Raw genomic sequence first — 16,425 nt, 5'->3', positions numbered from 1 at the left:
GTAAAATGTTCTTTACACAATCAGATGGCTGGTCTGCTGGTTGAGTTTGCTGACTGCTGCTGTGGTGATAGGTAAGATGTTGTCCAGGTGGGACATGATAAAGGCCCAACTGAGGCAGAGAAAGAAGGAACAAAGAAAGGAAATTTTTTCTTTGATGGTGAGAGATTTTTAGGAAGCGAAATCAACAGGATATCATAAACGATTCCCTGAGGGAGGTTAAGAAGAGACATATCAGAGACAATGTCAAGATCTCCAGACTGAGTAAGCCTAATGTTATTAATGGATGGAGGAGAACTACAGCTGGAGGCATGCATACTTCAATTCTGGGAAAACAACTCATTTCAGAAAGGACGCCTTTGGTCTCTTAAAGCTGAGGGAGTGGCCACAATGCAGGGGTTCCTTGGAAGGGTCATGTGGTGAAAGACCAAGATCTGTAGTTCCCACCTCGATCCAGTGGAAGGGCTCTGGCTCTGTTAAAATGGAGGAAGCACATCCCGCCCTATCTTTCCCTCTGATTGCAATGAGAAACCCTAGACAGAACACATAAAGCAGCCACTGGCAACTCTGAAGGGTAAGGAAGAGTAGGAAAATCCCTACTGCAAGATTGACCATCTGTGGCCAGTCTCTGTTTGCATTGTTTTTGCCTCTTGGCTCTCCTGGCTTAGACTACCCTGTGTCCTGGAACTGCAAATGGGAATAGCAGGAAAAAACTCCCAGAAGAGCTCCTCTAGTCAGAGGATAGGGAAGAGGACCTTCTGTGGGATGGGGCATATTTGACTTTTCTGGCCTAGGAACTCTGATCCTAGGTGCAAAATTACAAACTGCAGTGGTGACGTGGGGGCAATCACAGTGGCAGCAGCGGCTTCCACAGCCTTTTTATTTTCACTGCATGTTCCCCAGGAGGGCCAGCTGTAAAGCGGTGCACTATAGTGTGGAGAGAATCAAGCCTCGGCTTTGAGTATTTGGGCTTTGATCAAGCCAGAGTACTAGAAAAAGAAGCCCGTGGGAGATCTGAAGAGTGAGGAGGATCACCGAGAGAAGGATGATGGAGACAGGGCTTTAAAAATCTGTGGATGATGCCCTGGGCTCACTCCCAACCTGCACATATGTTGAAGAGATCAGACTCAACAATAAAACGATTCTGAGAAATGAACGGTGATATAGATCCCTGTCTAGGCCCCAGACTCCCCCCGGGTGACACACATGCAGGAAAGACAGAAAAGTATCGTAAGATCTTTGAAATCCTTTGCAAACATTAGGATCACAACCTTCAGAAGGTGGTTCAGGGCTTGAGCTTTGAGACTAACTAGATTGACTGTCCACTAAAATAAACAACGTCAACATTCTCCACGGGATTTTAACAGAATCCAGAGCCTCATAATATTCAACATGTCCAGGATACAATTCAAAAGTACTTGACATTCAAAGAAGCAGGAAGACTAAACAAGCCTCAAAGGGAAAGGCAATTAACAGATGCCCACCCCAAGATGATTCAGATGTTGGAATTACAGACAAGTTACCTCAAGCAGCTATTATAACCATGCCCCATGGAGTCAAAGTGAACACTTGAACAGAAAGACAGAAGTTCCTGCAAAAAAATTGAAGCTATTAAAAAAAATAAAATAGCCAAATGAAAATTTTAGAACTAAATAATAACAAAAATAAAAATTTCACTGAAAGGGTTCAACAGCTAAATGGCAAGGACAGAGGACAGTTAAAGGACTTGAAAGTGGATCAACAGAAATCATCTAATCTGAACAACAGAGAGAAGAAATAATGGGGGGAAAATGGACAGAGCCCCAGGAACTTATGGAACAATACTAAAAAGTCGAATAGTCATGTCATTGAAGTCCCAAAAGAGAGGGGAAAGATTGGTGCAGAAAACATATTTAAGGAAAAAATCCCTGAAAATTTCCCAAATTTGGTAAAGAAGTTTCTTGATTCAAGAAGCTCAGCCAACCCAAACAGGATAAACTTAAAGAAAACCATGTCCATAGATATTATAATCAAACTGCTGAAAAACAAAAATAACATCTTGAAAATACCAGAGAAAACCACATGTTACATACATGTGATCAATTTAAATGACCCAGATTACTCATTAAAAGGCCAGAAGACAGAACAACATTTTAAAAGTACAGAAACAAAAGAATTGTCCACATACAATTCTATATCCAGCAAACATATCCTTTAGGGATGAAAGCAAAATAAAGACAGTCTCAAATGAAAAAATAACAAACAAAAGATAATTCTTCACCACTAGGTCTGCTTTAAAAGAAATACTAAAACAAGTTCTTTAGGTTGAACGAAAATGATATCAGAGGGAAACTGGGAACTTCATGAATGAGGAAAAAGTATCAAAAGGGATAAATATCTGAGTAAATATAATAGACTATTTTTATTCTAAGTTCTTTCAAATAGGTGCGACTGTTGAAAGCCACAATTATGATATTATCTGATGGGGTTTTCAATGTATGTAGATGTAGTGCATATGACACAAAGTGGGGAGTATAAAGAGACCTCTATGATTGTAAAGTTCCCACATTTAACTTAAAGTAGTAAAATATTCACTTTAAGTAAAGTTAGGTATGTATTTTGTAACCCCAGAAAAGCCACCTCGAAAACACTACACACACAGATATAAATATATAAATAAATGAAATACATAGAAACATAAAGAAATTCAATTAAAAATAAATTTCTTTTTTTATCTGATATGAAGGTTGGGAAACAGAAAACAACAAAAAGACAGACCGATTACATAAAAACACATTTCACTTTTACTAGAAATGCCAGAGTGCTCGGCCCTAATTATAAAAAGGAGAGGACTTATCGCGTTTAAGAACCGGTGTCCAGCCCACTTCTGCCATCCTGCGCCAGAAGACAGAATTACCTGTGAAGTTCTGTGCTTTGAGATGCAGGTCATAGAGTTTGTGAATGTAGCGTATGTACATCTCTTCCTTGTTCAATTCAGTCTTATAGAAGTTCTGTAAAAACAAGCAGAAGTGTGAGAGTTTCTCAACAGTCAGGGCTGCAGACATCCGCCATTTATTCTGCTGAAGTTTCACAACTTAAACCAAGAGAACTGATGCATTTTTTCATGGAAACGTCTTTAAAAACATTCAGTAAGGAGGCCCAGTGACATGGTTTTAATTCAACACTATCTATGTTAAATATGACCTAGAAATGATTGGATATGCTAGAGACTTTTGTGGGGTATTATTACCACTGATTCACATTTCTTTTGTAACTGTCTATTATTTTTTGTTAGTTTAACTGCCAATGGGCAATCAGCCTACTCAACTAAAAAGCAGTAAAATATGTAACAGATTAACCCATTCATTAAATTTAATCAGCGATATTCAAAGGATAGTTTTATTTTTTAAAGTTAATTAATTATTTTGAATTTTTTTTTTAAAGGATGGTTTCTTTAATTTCAACTTTCAAACACATTTTTGCTCTAGAAAAAAAAATCTCTAAGGTATACATGTAAGGATGAGTAAAAACAATGTAAAGGCATTTCTCCCCGTGAAGAATCATGTGAAAGAGGGTAAATGAAAAAGCTCTTTATTGTGAGGGTGTAATTTGGAGTTTGTTACTTGTGCTAGAATTGAAATGCTTCTAGTTTATCTCCAAAACATAAAGGGATTAATAAGAGATTTTGTTTCAAATTATTATAGAGGCATGCTTATTGAAAATATTTTATTTAGTTGCAAAAAAATATATCTTGACCTTACTAAACTTCACTAAAATATTTTAATATTAGTTATCAAAAACTTAACTGGAGTTACCAGAAAACATTATGTCATTATGTTGGCTTTGAAGGTATGTTAATATGGTATGTATATATACCATATATATATAATACATACCATATATATGTGTGCGTGTGTGTGTATGTGTATATATATATATATATATATATATATATATATATATATATATATATATATATATATATATCTCCTATACAAGGTCTGACAATTAAGTCTACGAACTCATCCTAGAAAAAGTGCTGCATACCTCATTGCTGAATATCACTATGGTCACTTTCGAAGTACTCCCCTTGGGAAGCTATGCACCAACCCCAGTGTCTAGTCCACCCTGCAAAGCAATTTTGGAACTTTTTTTCTGGAACGGCCATCAGAGTTGTCATCGTATTACCCTTGATATCCTGGATGTCATCATAATGTCTTCCTTTCAATATTTCCTTTATCTTCAGGTAAAGAAAGAAGTCACTGGGGGCCAGGTCAGGTGAGTAGGGAGGGTGTTCCAATACAGTTATTTGTTTACTGACTAAAAACTCCCTCACAGACAGTGTTGTGTGAGCTGGTGCATTGTCGTGATGCAAGAGCCAGGAATTGTTGGCGAAAACTTCAGGTCGTCTAACTTTTTCACGCGGCCTTTTCAGCACTTCCAAATAGTAAACTTGGTTAACTGTTTGCCTAGTTGGCACAAATTCATAATGAATAATCCCAATGATATAAAAAAAAGTTAGCAACATTGATGCAACAAGTTCGCGAATGTAATCATCAGACCTTGTATACACCACATATATATACCATAAGAATAACATCCCTTTAAATGCCACATCTACTTTGGTAACAGACTAACGTCACCAGTGTGGCTCTTTAAATTGTACTTGAGCTTGAAGCCTGAGGACCTTCTGTCAATGCACTTTCTGGATACTACCTGACAGGTGGCCATTCTTCAACATGAGGACTCTTCTCACCTTGAGATACTGACATTTAGTTGAGTATAAAAAATACATATTTTTTCAAATTTATACTGTGGTACTCCCGTCTTTCCTCCTGTGTCCTGTAGATCTCGGCATTCTTTAAAAAGTTAAGTAAATAATGCTATTCGCAGCTCTCATGATAACCCAAATCATTTTAATTAGCAAGAATTGTTGTACCATCAACACAAGTCTAACAATGCCACAGCAGGTTTTTACATTATTAAAGGATGATTTGCTCTAATAGCTTTCTGGTAAGAAGCAGCTTTCTTGGAGAACAAAATAAGCGTTCACTCTGCAAATGAATAGTTCTTTTAAAAAAAAAGAAAAAGAAAGAAAGAAAGAAAAGACCTCTCCTGTCATCAGATGAGAATATTTCACATATGTCTGGCAAAACTTATGACCCAAAGAACAAAACAATAATTACATTTCCTAGCATTAGTCATGTCGAAGATTATGCATCTTTACCAATTTTACACTACAGTTTAACTCTGATCCTGTAAAGAAAGCCAGAGCTCTCCTGAAGAGAATCCTGAATTTATCTTTCCAGCATTAAGAAAAATCTCTGAGAGGAAGTGAGTAGTTGAAGAGAACCATATTGCTGCTAGAAAGCATCCAGAACTTTCCATATGGAATAGAAGCAGGAAAGATTAGCTCCAATGTTATACATTTGGTCCTTTAATAATAAGTATTCTTGTGCTAGTTGATATTAGAACTTTCAAACGTAACATTTTTTGTAAGGACTATTGTCGGTCCATGCAAAGCTAGCAGGTAAGTTATTCGTTTCAGATGAATGCTAGGGGCCACTGGTTTATTCCCACTGGGAGACTAAACACACTTAGGACAGAGGAATAACTCCTTCATCGGAGAAAATGATCTCTTCTGGTTTCCCAATTGAGGAAGTGAACTTCGGGTCTCCATTTATTTGTTTACCTCAAATGGAAGGCACTGTGAAAGAGGACGGAGACAGTAGAACAAATATTCTTTTGGAAAAGCGTAAGGGCTTCCCTTTGAGGTGACTTATGAGATTTTTTGCCCAGAGCCAGGAAGAAGGAGAGAAACTGAGAAGATCTAAAGCTTACAGAGAACTTGGTTTTTCTCCCCCAAAATGGACGTACAAGCTTAGGCTAAGAATATTCACTGCGGTGAAAAGCTAGCCATAAAACTGGGGAAACACAGGAGATTTAAACGCAAGAATGCCTGTGTAGAAAGCTAGAAACGAGGGCTAAGAGGAAAGGTACAGAAGCTGATGCAGTGAGTTTGGCCCAAGGGATGGGCCTTACTGCCCACGGTAACTGATGACAAAACTTACAGAAGAAAGTGAGTCACCAGATGTGACAGAGGATGCTCAGGTCTGACTATTTTTAGTGAATTCTGTTAGAAGTGGAGATGTAACCATTAAATTCGAAATGAGGCAGAAGTGGTGGGTGTGGTATGTACTCAGAGACGAAGAGAAGTGGGGCAAGAAAATAAAGGAGGGACACGGGTAAAACGACAGTCATAAGAAAATAAAAGTCCTGACCCAGCGATCCCTCCCCTGAGTATCTACCCAAAAAATCTGAAAACATTTAGAGATAAAGACACGTGTGCTCCAATGTTCATTGCAGCTTTGTTTACAGTGGCCAAGACATGGAAACAACCAAAATGTCCTTCGATAGATGAATGGATAAAGAAGTTGTGGTATATATACACAATGGAATACTATTCGGCGGTAAGAAAAGATGAAATAGGAACATTTGTGAGAACATGGATAGATCCTGAGATTATAATGCTAAGCGAAATAAGTCAGACAGAAAAAGCAGAGAACCATATGATTTCACTGATATGTGGTATATAAACCAAAAACAACAAAAGAACAAGACAAACAAATGAGAAACAGAAACTCATAGACACAGACAATAGTTTAGTGGTTACCAGAGGGTAAGGGGGAAGGGGTGGTAGATGAGGGTAAGGGGGATCAAATATATGGTGATGGAAGGAGAACTGACTCTGGGTGGTGAACACACAAGGGATTTATAGATGATGTAATACAGAATTGTACACCTGAAATCTATGTAACTTTACTAACAATTGTCACCCCAATAAACTTAAAAAAAAAAAAAAAAGAAAAGAAAGTGAAAGTCCTGAGCTTTGAGGAGGGGCTGGGAGGGGCATAAACAAAACAAAACAAGCCTGAAGCCAATGACCTAGGACAAGACGGAATCAGAACCCAATTGGAAGGGGCAGGCAGACACAGAACAATGAAGCCCGTGCGAAAGTCAAACCAGCAGGATATCTGTACAGGCACTAGAACGCACGGTGAGATTTCATCTATTCTGCACAATAAGACAAGGAAACCATGGTACTCACACATTTAGAAATGGAAACAGTCAGATATTCCCATACTCAAATCTGATTGGGGGAAATTATCAAAAGCATCAACTTACCCTGTATTAAAACCTGAAAAATGAATGTCTAAAATGTACAATCATTCTTTTGCCTTGTGGTGGGAATACCATTTAATGTCATAGTTAGTTATGAGACGTTTCAATACAGACGTAGTTTTCCCAGGACAGTTGTGGTTTAGCCTGTTATCCTTACATAATATGTAGTTTTACTCTCAAACATGTCCTCCTCGGGTGATAAATTATACGGCCATCCTACTTAGAATCCAAACTTTAACAATAGTGGTATTATTGATTTCATTTGCCAAGAAGGTAGAGAGTGAAAATTAGTGTGTTTAACAGAAAACTGTCATTGGCTTAACAAAGAAGAGACCACTAATATTTATGAAAATGTAGAATGAATATAAGAAGGACAGAAAGAAACTGTCTGCACAGAAGTAAGAGTTCCTCTATGGTGGACATTGTACTTTTTCCTGGGAGAGCAACAGAAGCCCCCAGGCTGATAAAGCAACAGGAAAATGAAGGGCACCACTGTGGGACCTCAGCGGTCGCCATCAGGGCTACTAGAATGCCATGGGTGGGTGGATCCTGCCTTGCTCTGCGTTGGTAATTTTCTGAGACTTAATTTAACCGAGAGCTCACTCTGCTTCTTTTAGAAACACTTCTAAACTCTTCTAAGAAACATCCAGATTAAAAACACATTGTGGATTAAAACCACACAAAACATTGTACTTCTGCAAAAAACAAACAAACAAAGGTTAGGATGGAAGGAGGAAAAGAGGAATCATTTACTAACCAGAAGGCTAACTGTGCAGCCAATCTTTTTGCCGTCTACTTCTCCCATTTTCATGCAGTCCCTAAAAACACAAAGCAATAGTCAGAACTCAGAACTTCCTTCCTAGGGGCAAACACAGCATGTTCTTGTGGGGGGGGGGGGGGGAAGAAGTGCTGTCAGACCCCAGAGGCAAGCTGCTATTCTATGAAAGCTGGGGACTGGAGGCAGTGCCCGAGGCTCCACGGCCTCAGGGGAGCTGGGGGTGTCAGACTCCTGAGCCCCGTTCCTGCTGAGCTTTCCACATCTAGGTGGATGCTCTCCCTCTCAAAAAGCAGGGGGCGCAGGGAGAGGAGGAGGGAAGGTGTGCAATTATACACCTCCGGATGTGGGTGAGAAGGAGCTGGGAAGCCTGGCCATCCACAATGAGAAGGAGGGTTTTGTGCTTAAAATGAAACAAAAACAGCATGCATTTAAGGGGGACAAACAGTTGTAACAGGTTAGATAATTTAAGGATGAAAAAATGATGTCTATGAATGCAGCATGGTCGTACAATTCTCCGTTACACTGTCTTCTCCCTAAAATTGATGGATCTACTTACTGGTTCTAATAGGTGAATCTAAACACCCCCCCTCAAAAAAAAATCCCTATAATAAGGGATCCAATCACTAAGATTTTGAAAGAACTGTGAAACAAAACAGGAAAGACAGGGGGAAAAACCCTAATAAACACTCTTGAACCAGCTAGTTAAGAGACCATTGTCTCACTGCATAAGGTTCCACAGTCAGATTATCAATTTTTTGAGTGATGAACTCAAGGGCAATGTCGATTGCACTCTAACTCTGAGTTTCTAACTGGAGCGCAGCATCTCTGGAAACGTGGGGCTCGGCTTACCTGTAATCTAACAACCTCTCCATTAGACGCGTTACAGTGGCGATTAATGAAACGCCACTTTCCCTCCATGTTTCCCGCTCAATTTTCTTTAGTAGACTGGAAAAGAAAGAACCCAGGGCATTTTCAACATTTATTTTTATCAGTCACCATGACAACCATTTTACTTTCATCAGTACCTTAAATGCCTTAGCAACCACTGCAACATCTTACAAGTAGCACAATTTGCAAACAATGTCTTACCTAGGATAGGGACCAAATAGTGGAATTCTAATCCCGGAAGCATTGACAAAGCAAATTGATTTTCAGATTATCCAAGTTATAAAATAAGAACACATGCATATAATCATATTTTCAAAATAGACAAGCACCTCACAGCTCACAGACATTTTTTTCCTAGCTTCTCTCTTGCACTAACAGGCTCGCGCCTTGCCACATCAAATATCACTGCGGACAGTGAAAACAGAGTCCCCTGTAAGTTTACTTTTAAGTCAGACCTTGCGTTATTCGCACAAAAATCTTTTCCTACCTCTCAGTGGAATGCATCTTCATCCAAGCAATTTTGCTGCAATGCAACTGCTACAGGAAAATCCTTGTACAGACGGGATGACGCTTGCGTTTTTTCCTTTCACTTAACATTTGCCCACTCAATACATATTGTACTATCCATGCACTCACTCAACAGTTTCATTCATTTTGTTATTAATCACAGTGGGTTTTCTATGTGGTGGTTACAGAGGATTGATGACAAGCACCGAACCGCATCTTGCCTCCTACATTCCCCCCTGATCTTAAGCACCTTGGAGCAGAGGCACTATGTAAACAGAAAATAATAACACGCGGAACAATTAGGCTCCGTCTTATTTTCATGCCCGCCGCTTGGCAAATTAACCACACACTTGGCAAAGCAAAGCCTCTATGGCTGAACTTTCCCCAGATGATAAAAGTTAGAACATAAGCAGGACAATAGGAGGGAGCCTCCCTACCCCTCTGAATGTAATGATCGTCATTTCTGTCTAAAACCATCTTTGTCTTTCATCTTGGTATCGGAAATAACATACAAACCATTTCTTACGAGGACAATCTAATCCTATCGTGTCTCGTGCTTTAGTGGAAGAAGAAACATTAAAACCAAAAACTGTTTTGTCAAAGCTGTTCTGGGGTCCACGGCTGTGTCCTCTCCCCATTTTCCTCCCCTCTCCCCACTTCTTGCTGCTGGCGTTCCAGGGCCCAGACTTCTGTCTTACCTCCTCACATGCTGCCCATGCATCATCCCCAATCATTGTTCTTCTGGTTTATTCTGAACTAATTCCTAGAGTAAGAGGGGTGGTGGGAACTGTGTAGCATATAAAAGGACGTAGCTTGCCCTAACCAAAGGTCCTCTACCCTGTTTCCCCAAAAATAAGACCTAGTTGGACCATCAGCTCTATTGCGTCTTTTGGAGCAAAAATTAATATAAGACTGGGTATTATATTATATTATATTATATTATATTATATTATATTATATTATATTATATTATATTATATTATATATTATATTAAATTAGACCCGGTCTTATTTTACTATAATTTTTGCTCTAAAAGATGATTAGAGCTGATTGTCTCGCTAGGTCTTATTTTCGGGGAAACACGGTAGTTTGTCTAAAAGGTGTTTACCAAAAATCAAAAACCTCTCAACAGCACCTGTTTCAAGCTTAAACGCCAAACTGGTATTGAACCAAGTGCTCAAATGAAAACCTGCCTGCCAAAGCAAGGCAGGATGATGTAGACACCTCCCCAACTGACAGCCCACACCTATTTCAGAGGCTGAAAAACACGGAACTGAAGTGAAGTGATCATTATAAAAACAAACTTTAACAATAGTGGTATTATTGATTTCATTTGCCAAGAAGGTAGAGAGTGAAAATCTCTACCTTCTTGGTAGAGGTGATGGAAAACGGCGTTCCATCACCGTGTGCGCACAGCCTGCTGGTGCGGGAGGAAATCGGGGCTCCATAACCGTCCAGGAAGAAGAGGCAAAGAGGCAGAGCCTGCATCCCTGACGAGCTCAACAGCCCCATGTGGGGACCAACCCTAGAAGCCAGTTTCGTATCTGCGTTCACTGCCAGGCTTGTTCTCCAGGTTGGGAAGCTTGCCTGCCCAGTTTACCTGATACAAATGCAGAAGGGGAGACTGTCCTCATGAGGAGAAGAATCTTCCTAGATAACTTGGGTGAGACGGGGTATTTTCACTTGGTCTTATTATCACGCCATGTGCTCGTGTTGAGTACACAGGAGACTCATCTGATAACAGTGCAAGGTGATTGCTTATCGCTAATACACAGGTCCTGACATCGGGCAGCGGGATAAACCCTGGTCCTGAAGGCTCCGACTCCATGAAAGGATTTTGATGGGGTAGGACTTGACCCATCATATACCCCTCTCTGTATCATAACAGGCCTGTGTGGAGGCCGTCACTCTTACATAAATAACAACTGTGTCTGTGCCCTGTCCTCTTCATCCAAAGAAAAGTGTTCGATACCTAACGTATATGTTACAGAGCTAGCCCTCTGTCTCCAAAATAACATGTGTCGTTGCCAAAGGAAGGTCTGCAAACTGACACGGAGTCTTGATGAATTACTCAGAGCGGCACATGACAACCCAGAGCCAAGGACCAGGGAAAAGTTGAGATGGATGTTTCTTCTTCCGGAAAGCCCCTTTAGAAGCTCCAAGGTGGGCGGTGCCCCTGCTGTGCCCTCCAAGGGCACAGTCCCTGCTGCCTCCCCCGCCCTAGGAGGGTGCCTGGCACAAGGAGGGACTCATATATAAAGCCAAAGGAACACACGAGTGGAGCAGGGAAGCAGAATTTAGTTCTGGAACTCTATTCCGATATATCGTGTGGGATCTATGAGCCACAATTGCAGCATTATCAAAATAATACTAAATCCAGACCCCTACTTATTTAAAAAAGACATAGTGTGGGGAAAATAAAGACAATGTCGGGATCAGAGGAAGATGAGTTGAGTTCTTAGGAAGGAAGTTACCACACAAATGGAAAGTCTCATTCTAAGGCCATTTGGGCAAGTCTTACATTTTCAGGAAGCCCTGCGCTGCTTCCAGCCTTTGAACAAATGTTAAGAAGTTTTAGACACGAATTACAGAGAACAAATGAGAATCTGTACCATAACAACACGTGTTCCTAATTCATAAGGTGTGCAGTGACTCACTGCGACTATACACATTCATTGTGATTTCTATGGTCAAAAAGCACGTGATTGTTTCCTGTAACGTAGTGATAGATTTTCATTTTCTCCTCTGAGCCCAGGTCGTAATGGTATATAATTATTGCTTTAGATTTCATTTATTCCTAATATGTTGATCATAAAAGCATGAAAGAAAAATATTTATAGTCACATTTCTAGTAATATGCTAAATATCAACAAAGGAATAAAAATCTCCACTGAATGAATCAGGCACCTTAAAATAGTTCTAATTACAGATGCTTAATATTTTAATTGTTGGTTTGATTTTAATGCCAAGGTACATGTGCTATTTCAAAGGCCTATTTATACACAAGCAATCCAAATTGCATGCTATTGGCCTCCATTAAAGTAGATAAGAGATACTATGGAGCTATGTATTTATTAATCTTGGGAATTTATTATAAAAATTAACCACACATCTCAAGAGACTCATTTCACTGAGTGCTTTCTCATCTGAGTTCTTTGTTCAAACCAAGGACTAGTAACTGAAGTGAGAGCAGTTTTCAAAAGCAATTTATTGTATCGGATGAGGTTTTAATCAGAATTCTTGCTAAACTCCAGCTGTCTTGAAAGACAGATGCTTTGTACACGGGAACGAATGAGGGCTTGGTGAATAATGATTTCAAGTTCCAGTTTAATTACAGTATCAGAAGAAATGGTGCCATTGTTCAGGATTCATACAAAGAGTAGAAGTTATCACCCACGGCCACCATGGCCACCGCCCCCACCAGAAATCTATATACCCTTTTTTGGCTTGTCCTTTCAGTACGATTTTCTTAAAAGCTTCAAGAATGATTTTGAATAAGGCAAGTTGAAATCTATCAGTCACTAATAATACTTTTCAAACCTACACATATTCATAGACCCACTGCTCTAAATTTATGATCATAAAATGAATTATAGAAGTTTGCATTTGGCTGTCAGCCCTAAGGCATTAATATTTAGTTCTATTTAGTTTTAGGGGATACCTGGGCATAAATACAAGTAAAAGTATATTCTGTTATAGAAAAATGTGTTGCTGAATTGTTTTTGCACTTCTGAAAGCACTGCAAACGTTTTCCAAGTGCAACAAGAAACACTTTCAGAAAGAAACACTTTACAAGTATCGTAGGTTTGAAAGCGACTAAGATGCACAGAAAGCTGTAGAGAAAACAAGTGCTAGAATGAAAATCTGAAAGCACTAAATCATGCCTGGGTATTCTCTCTGGCGAGCTCGCGCAGTGGGTGAATACCCTAGTACAAGCAATTCATCCTGGGACTCCGTAGGACCACATCCTATTGACAAGAACAATCTCAAAGTCCCCTTACAACACTCCATTCCTTCTCTATCCTCCAGCCAAATCCCAATCACAGCTTCGACTCAGGATGATTTGCTTCGGTTATATTCTAATAAACATTTAGGAAGCAATTAATAATGCCGAGTGCAATCAGTATTGTAGAATTAAATCAAGTGTTGAAGAGCAGATGCAAACGAGGTTAATTTTCCCAACAGCAAATCAGCCAAGGATATCTTGCTTCGGAAAGCTCTGCATAACAACACAGCAATGATAACATCCCTTCTCCACACCCCCTCCCCCCACCTTTACCCTATTTAAAATCATTATCTTGCAGCCCGGTTTTAAAGTTATTAGGCATGAAAACGGTGAGATTTGTTACGGAACATCTGACCTGTCCTAATCAGAGATTAAAATAAGAAAACATGTCTAATATCAATAGAAGATCCATTCGCCAGAGTTAGGCAATTATCCTTTATTTCACACTCCACAAAGACAAAGCCCTCCGGTGAGACCTAAGCTGGATTGCAGCTCTCAGCTGCTTACTAGCACTGACACCAAAACCCCTGGAGAGAATCAACCTGAGATAAACATATTACTCACATACTGTTGAAGAGCTCACGGTAGGTTTCATCACCTTTACCTTCTGACATCAGGCTGTCCAATTTGTCAATCAGCTTGGCTTCCACCTGAAACACACCCAAACATTACTTTCTCTCCTCCCCTTCCTCGCAAGTAGCATTTCTAGGCAAACTGAAACATATTTACATCTGCAAGAGAAAAAGCCACAGTCAAGTGTGTGAAAGTGACATTATCAGCTGTGGTTAGTAGTAGACACCCCCTTGGAATTCTAGGGGGCTAATTCAGGCGGGGCATCCTGACTTCAAACTCCCAGCAGGATAGCACAGGCTGCTGCCAGAGACATCTATTTGTTGATTCAAACACAAACGCTTGCAGCCCAGCTTAAACGTTTGAATTCTTTTTTTAGGAGCTGTAAAAACTGGCAAGTCCAATTTCTTTTTTTTTCTAAAAATCATTATATAGAGATATATAGGACTATCAGCAAACTAACATAGCCACACACACTCATTTCAATCTTTGGTGTGTTTTATATCTATTTTCTTTCTCAAAGCAGTTTGAGGTTGCACTAAATCTTTGTGAAGTTGAGAACTGGCCCTATGCATGTACAGATGGTAGATCCATAGAAATACTCTAAGTAAGCAATAAGCAGCAAGAGAGAGAAAAGACGTATTTCCTGAGAACTGTAGTCAAAACATTTATATTTTCCAGCATCCTTTAGGACTTGAGTACCAGGAAGGCAGAAATACTTGTATCGGGTAATCACAGTTGGGGCAGTGGAAGAGACAGAAAATGAAAAGCCTCAGCATGGCCAGAAGGAGCTCAGTAACCAGGGGTTCAGGGTGATATTGGACTCTGTCAAAGGAGTCCCCATTATTCCCATTATTCCATTAGTCCCATTATTCCTTTGAATCAAATCTCAGAAAGGGGATAAAGGCGAAAGAGAAGGAAATTCCCTCCCCCACCCAACAATTTTTAAATAGCCTTTCATTCAGCTATTAGCTTTCTTGAAAATAAAGGTAGATATTGATACAGGTGAAATGCCATGCTTTTGGCAACAAGAGTGTTCTACGCGTGCACGCGGCTTGCTCGTATAGTTGGTGGTCATTGCTAAGACTTGAGAAAGCCTTCATGTGGAGAAGCACAAAGGAAGGCCAAGTCCTTCACACAGGTGAGTGCTGTGACTGTGGGAACAGAAAGCGGGCCTAGTGTCTGCAACTTGCGTGATGTGGCATGGCGAAACTGGCTGATTTCTTAGGAGATCTGGTTTTGTAATAAGAACAGCTATCCTTCCATAACTGGAGCAGAGCCATTAAGAACCTATGTCAATGAGAAATGATAGGTTCATCTCCTCGGAATTTCCTTTGCAAGAATTTCCACTGCTTTCCCCTTGAAATTAATTCTCAATGCTTCAAGTAAAGAGCAATAAAAACACACTGTGCATCTAATGCTCAAAGCTAAGCCATTCACCAAATACAGTCTGCAGACCACGGAGAGCTCAATGATTTTCAGAATCATTAACCTTCTGATTCCCCTGTGTTGTGTCCAACTGGGAACAAATGGAGCCTCTGCCAGTTCTTAAACACAGACCCGGGAAGTCACAGAAGGTTTGAGCTGAAAGGGAATGAAATGGTTTTTCAAGGTTTCCCAGAGACTCGGAGGAACATAGGACTAGAGAGGCGTGCAAGGCCACAGGGCTGGGAGTGGGCCAGCCAGGCTGGAATCTGGGTCCCTTGACAGTTCGTTCGGTATTCATTTCCCATCTCAGAGTCAAATCTGGTAGCTCAGAGATGCGTGAAGAGAACTGAAACTCTTTCAGCTGCTCTGCGGAGCACCCCGCCTACCTGTTTAAAATTGCCACTCCGCCTCTGCTCCCAATCCATCATGTCATGAAAAATAGGAATCATGACGTTGCGGAGATCTGGCTGAGGTATCAAAGTCACTTCTAGAAAGGGGCCAATCAGGGCAGGGATGAAATGAAGTTTGTGCTCTCCTAAAGTGAATAGAATAGTTGCATGTCAGGATATTTAGTCTTAATAAGATTTCAGAAGATATTACAAAATGTCGTTTCAGCGATTGCTATATATTCAATTATAGTTGTCGCCCCAAGCAAGAAAAGAATTTCCCTAAGCAGATATGTAAACAGTAAATTTCAGTGTGTTGATTCATATTTCTCCATCATTTTTTATTAAAAAGCTAGGCACTTATTTTTTTCACATGAAGAAAGCCATAAGATACAATTAAATATTATGTAACTCATCAGGAATTGGTTATGCATACTATTATATATTCACACATTAAAAGTTTTATGCAGTCATTAAAAATGAGGCTGAAGGAGGTGAACTTCTCCAATATAATTAAGTGAAAAATAAGGTACAAAACTGTACGTACATCTTTCATCTAAAAAAATGTAGGACAGTCTAGAAGACAGCCCCCTACTCTTATCTCTAGGTGGTGAGACTACAGGTGATTTTTTTATATATAAAAAAGGGGGTTCCTATGTGTATTGTATAATTGTTCTTGTGTTTTATTTTACACAATAAACAT

At 39.8% G+C, this 16,425-nt stretch overlaps 1 protein-coding gene across 3 annotated transcripts in view; it reads right to left on the bottom strand.

Moving 5' to 3' along the window:
- Positions 1-16,425, bottom strand: part of DOCK4 (dedicator of cytokinesis 4) — a 364,936-nt gene that overhangs the window by 38,277 nt on the left and 310,234 nt on the right. For 2 of the 3 annotated variants that reach the window (XM_088797651.1, XM_088797653.1), the window contains exons 31-36: positions 15,723-15,871; positions 13,903-13,988; positions 9,026-9,052; positions 8,786-8,881; positions 7,916-7,976; positions 2,894-2,987 (exon numbers count right to left, since the gene is read on the bottom strand). In XM_088797651.1, the coding sequence (XP_088653777.1) occupies positions 2,894-2,987; positions 7,916-7,976; positions 8,786-8,881; positions 9,026-9,052; positions 13,903-13,988; positions 15,723-15,871 (513 nt within the window). The remainder of the gene's footprint in view (positions 1-2,893; positions 2,988-7,915; positions 7,977-8,785; positions 8,882-9,025; positions 9,053-13,902; positions 13,989-15,722; positions 15,872-16,425) is intronic. The other variant, XM_088797652.1, reaches the window with a different exon arrangement.

The sequence above is a fragment of the Rhinolophus sinicus genome, chromosome 4 (genome assembly GCF_057876585.1).
Source record: "Rhinolophus sinicus isolate RSI-liver-muscle chromosome 4, RSI-T2T, whole genome shotgun sequence".
NCBI classification, from domain to species: domain Eukaryota; kingdom Metazoa; phylum Chordata; class Mammalia; order Chiroptera; family Rhinolophidae; genus Rhinolophus; species Rhinolophus sinicus.
This window is presented reverse-complemented; position numbering and strand designations above follow the sequence as displayed.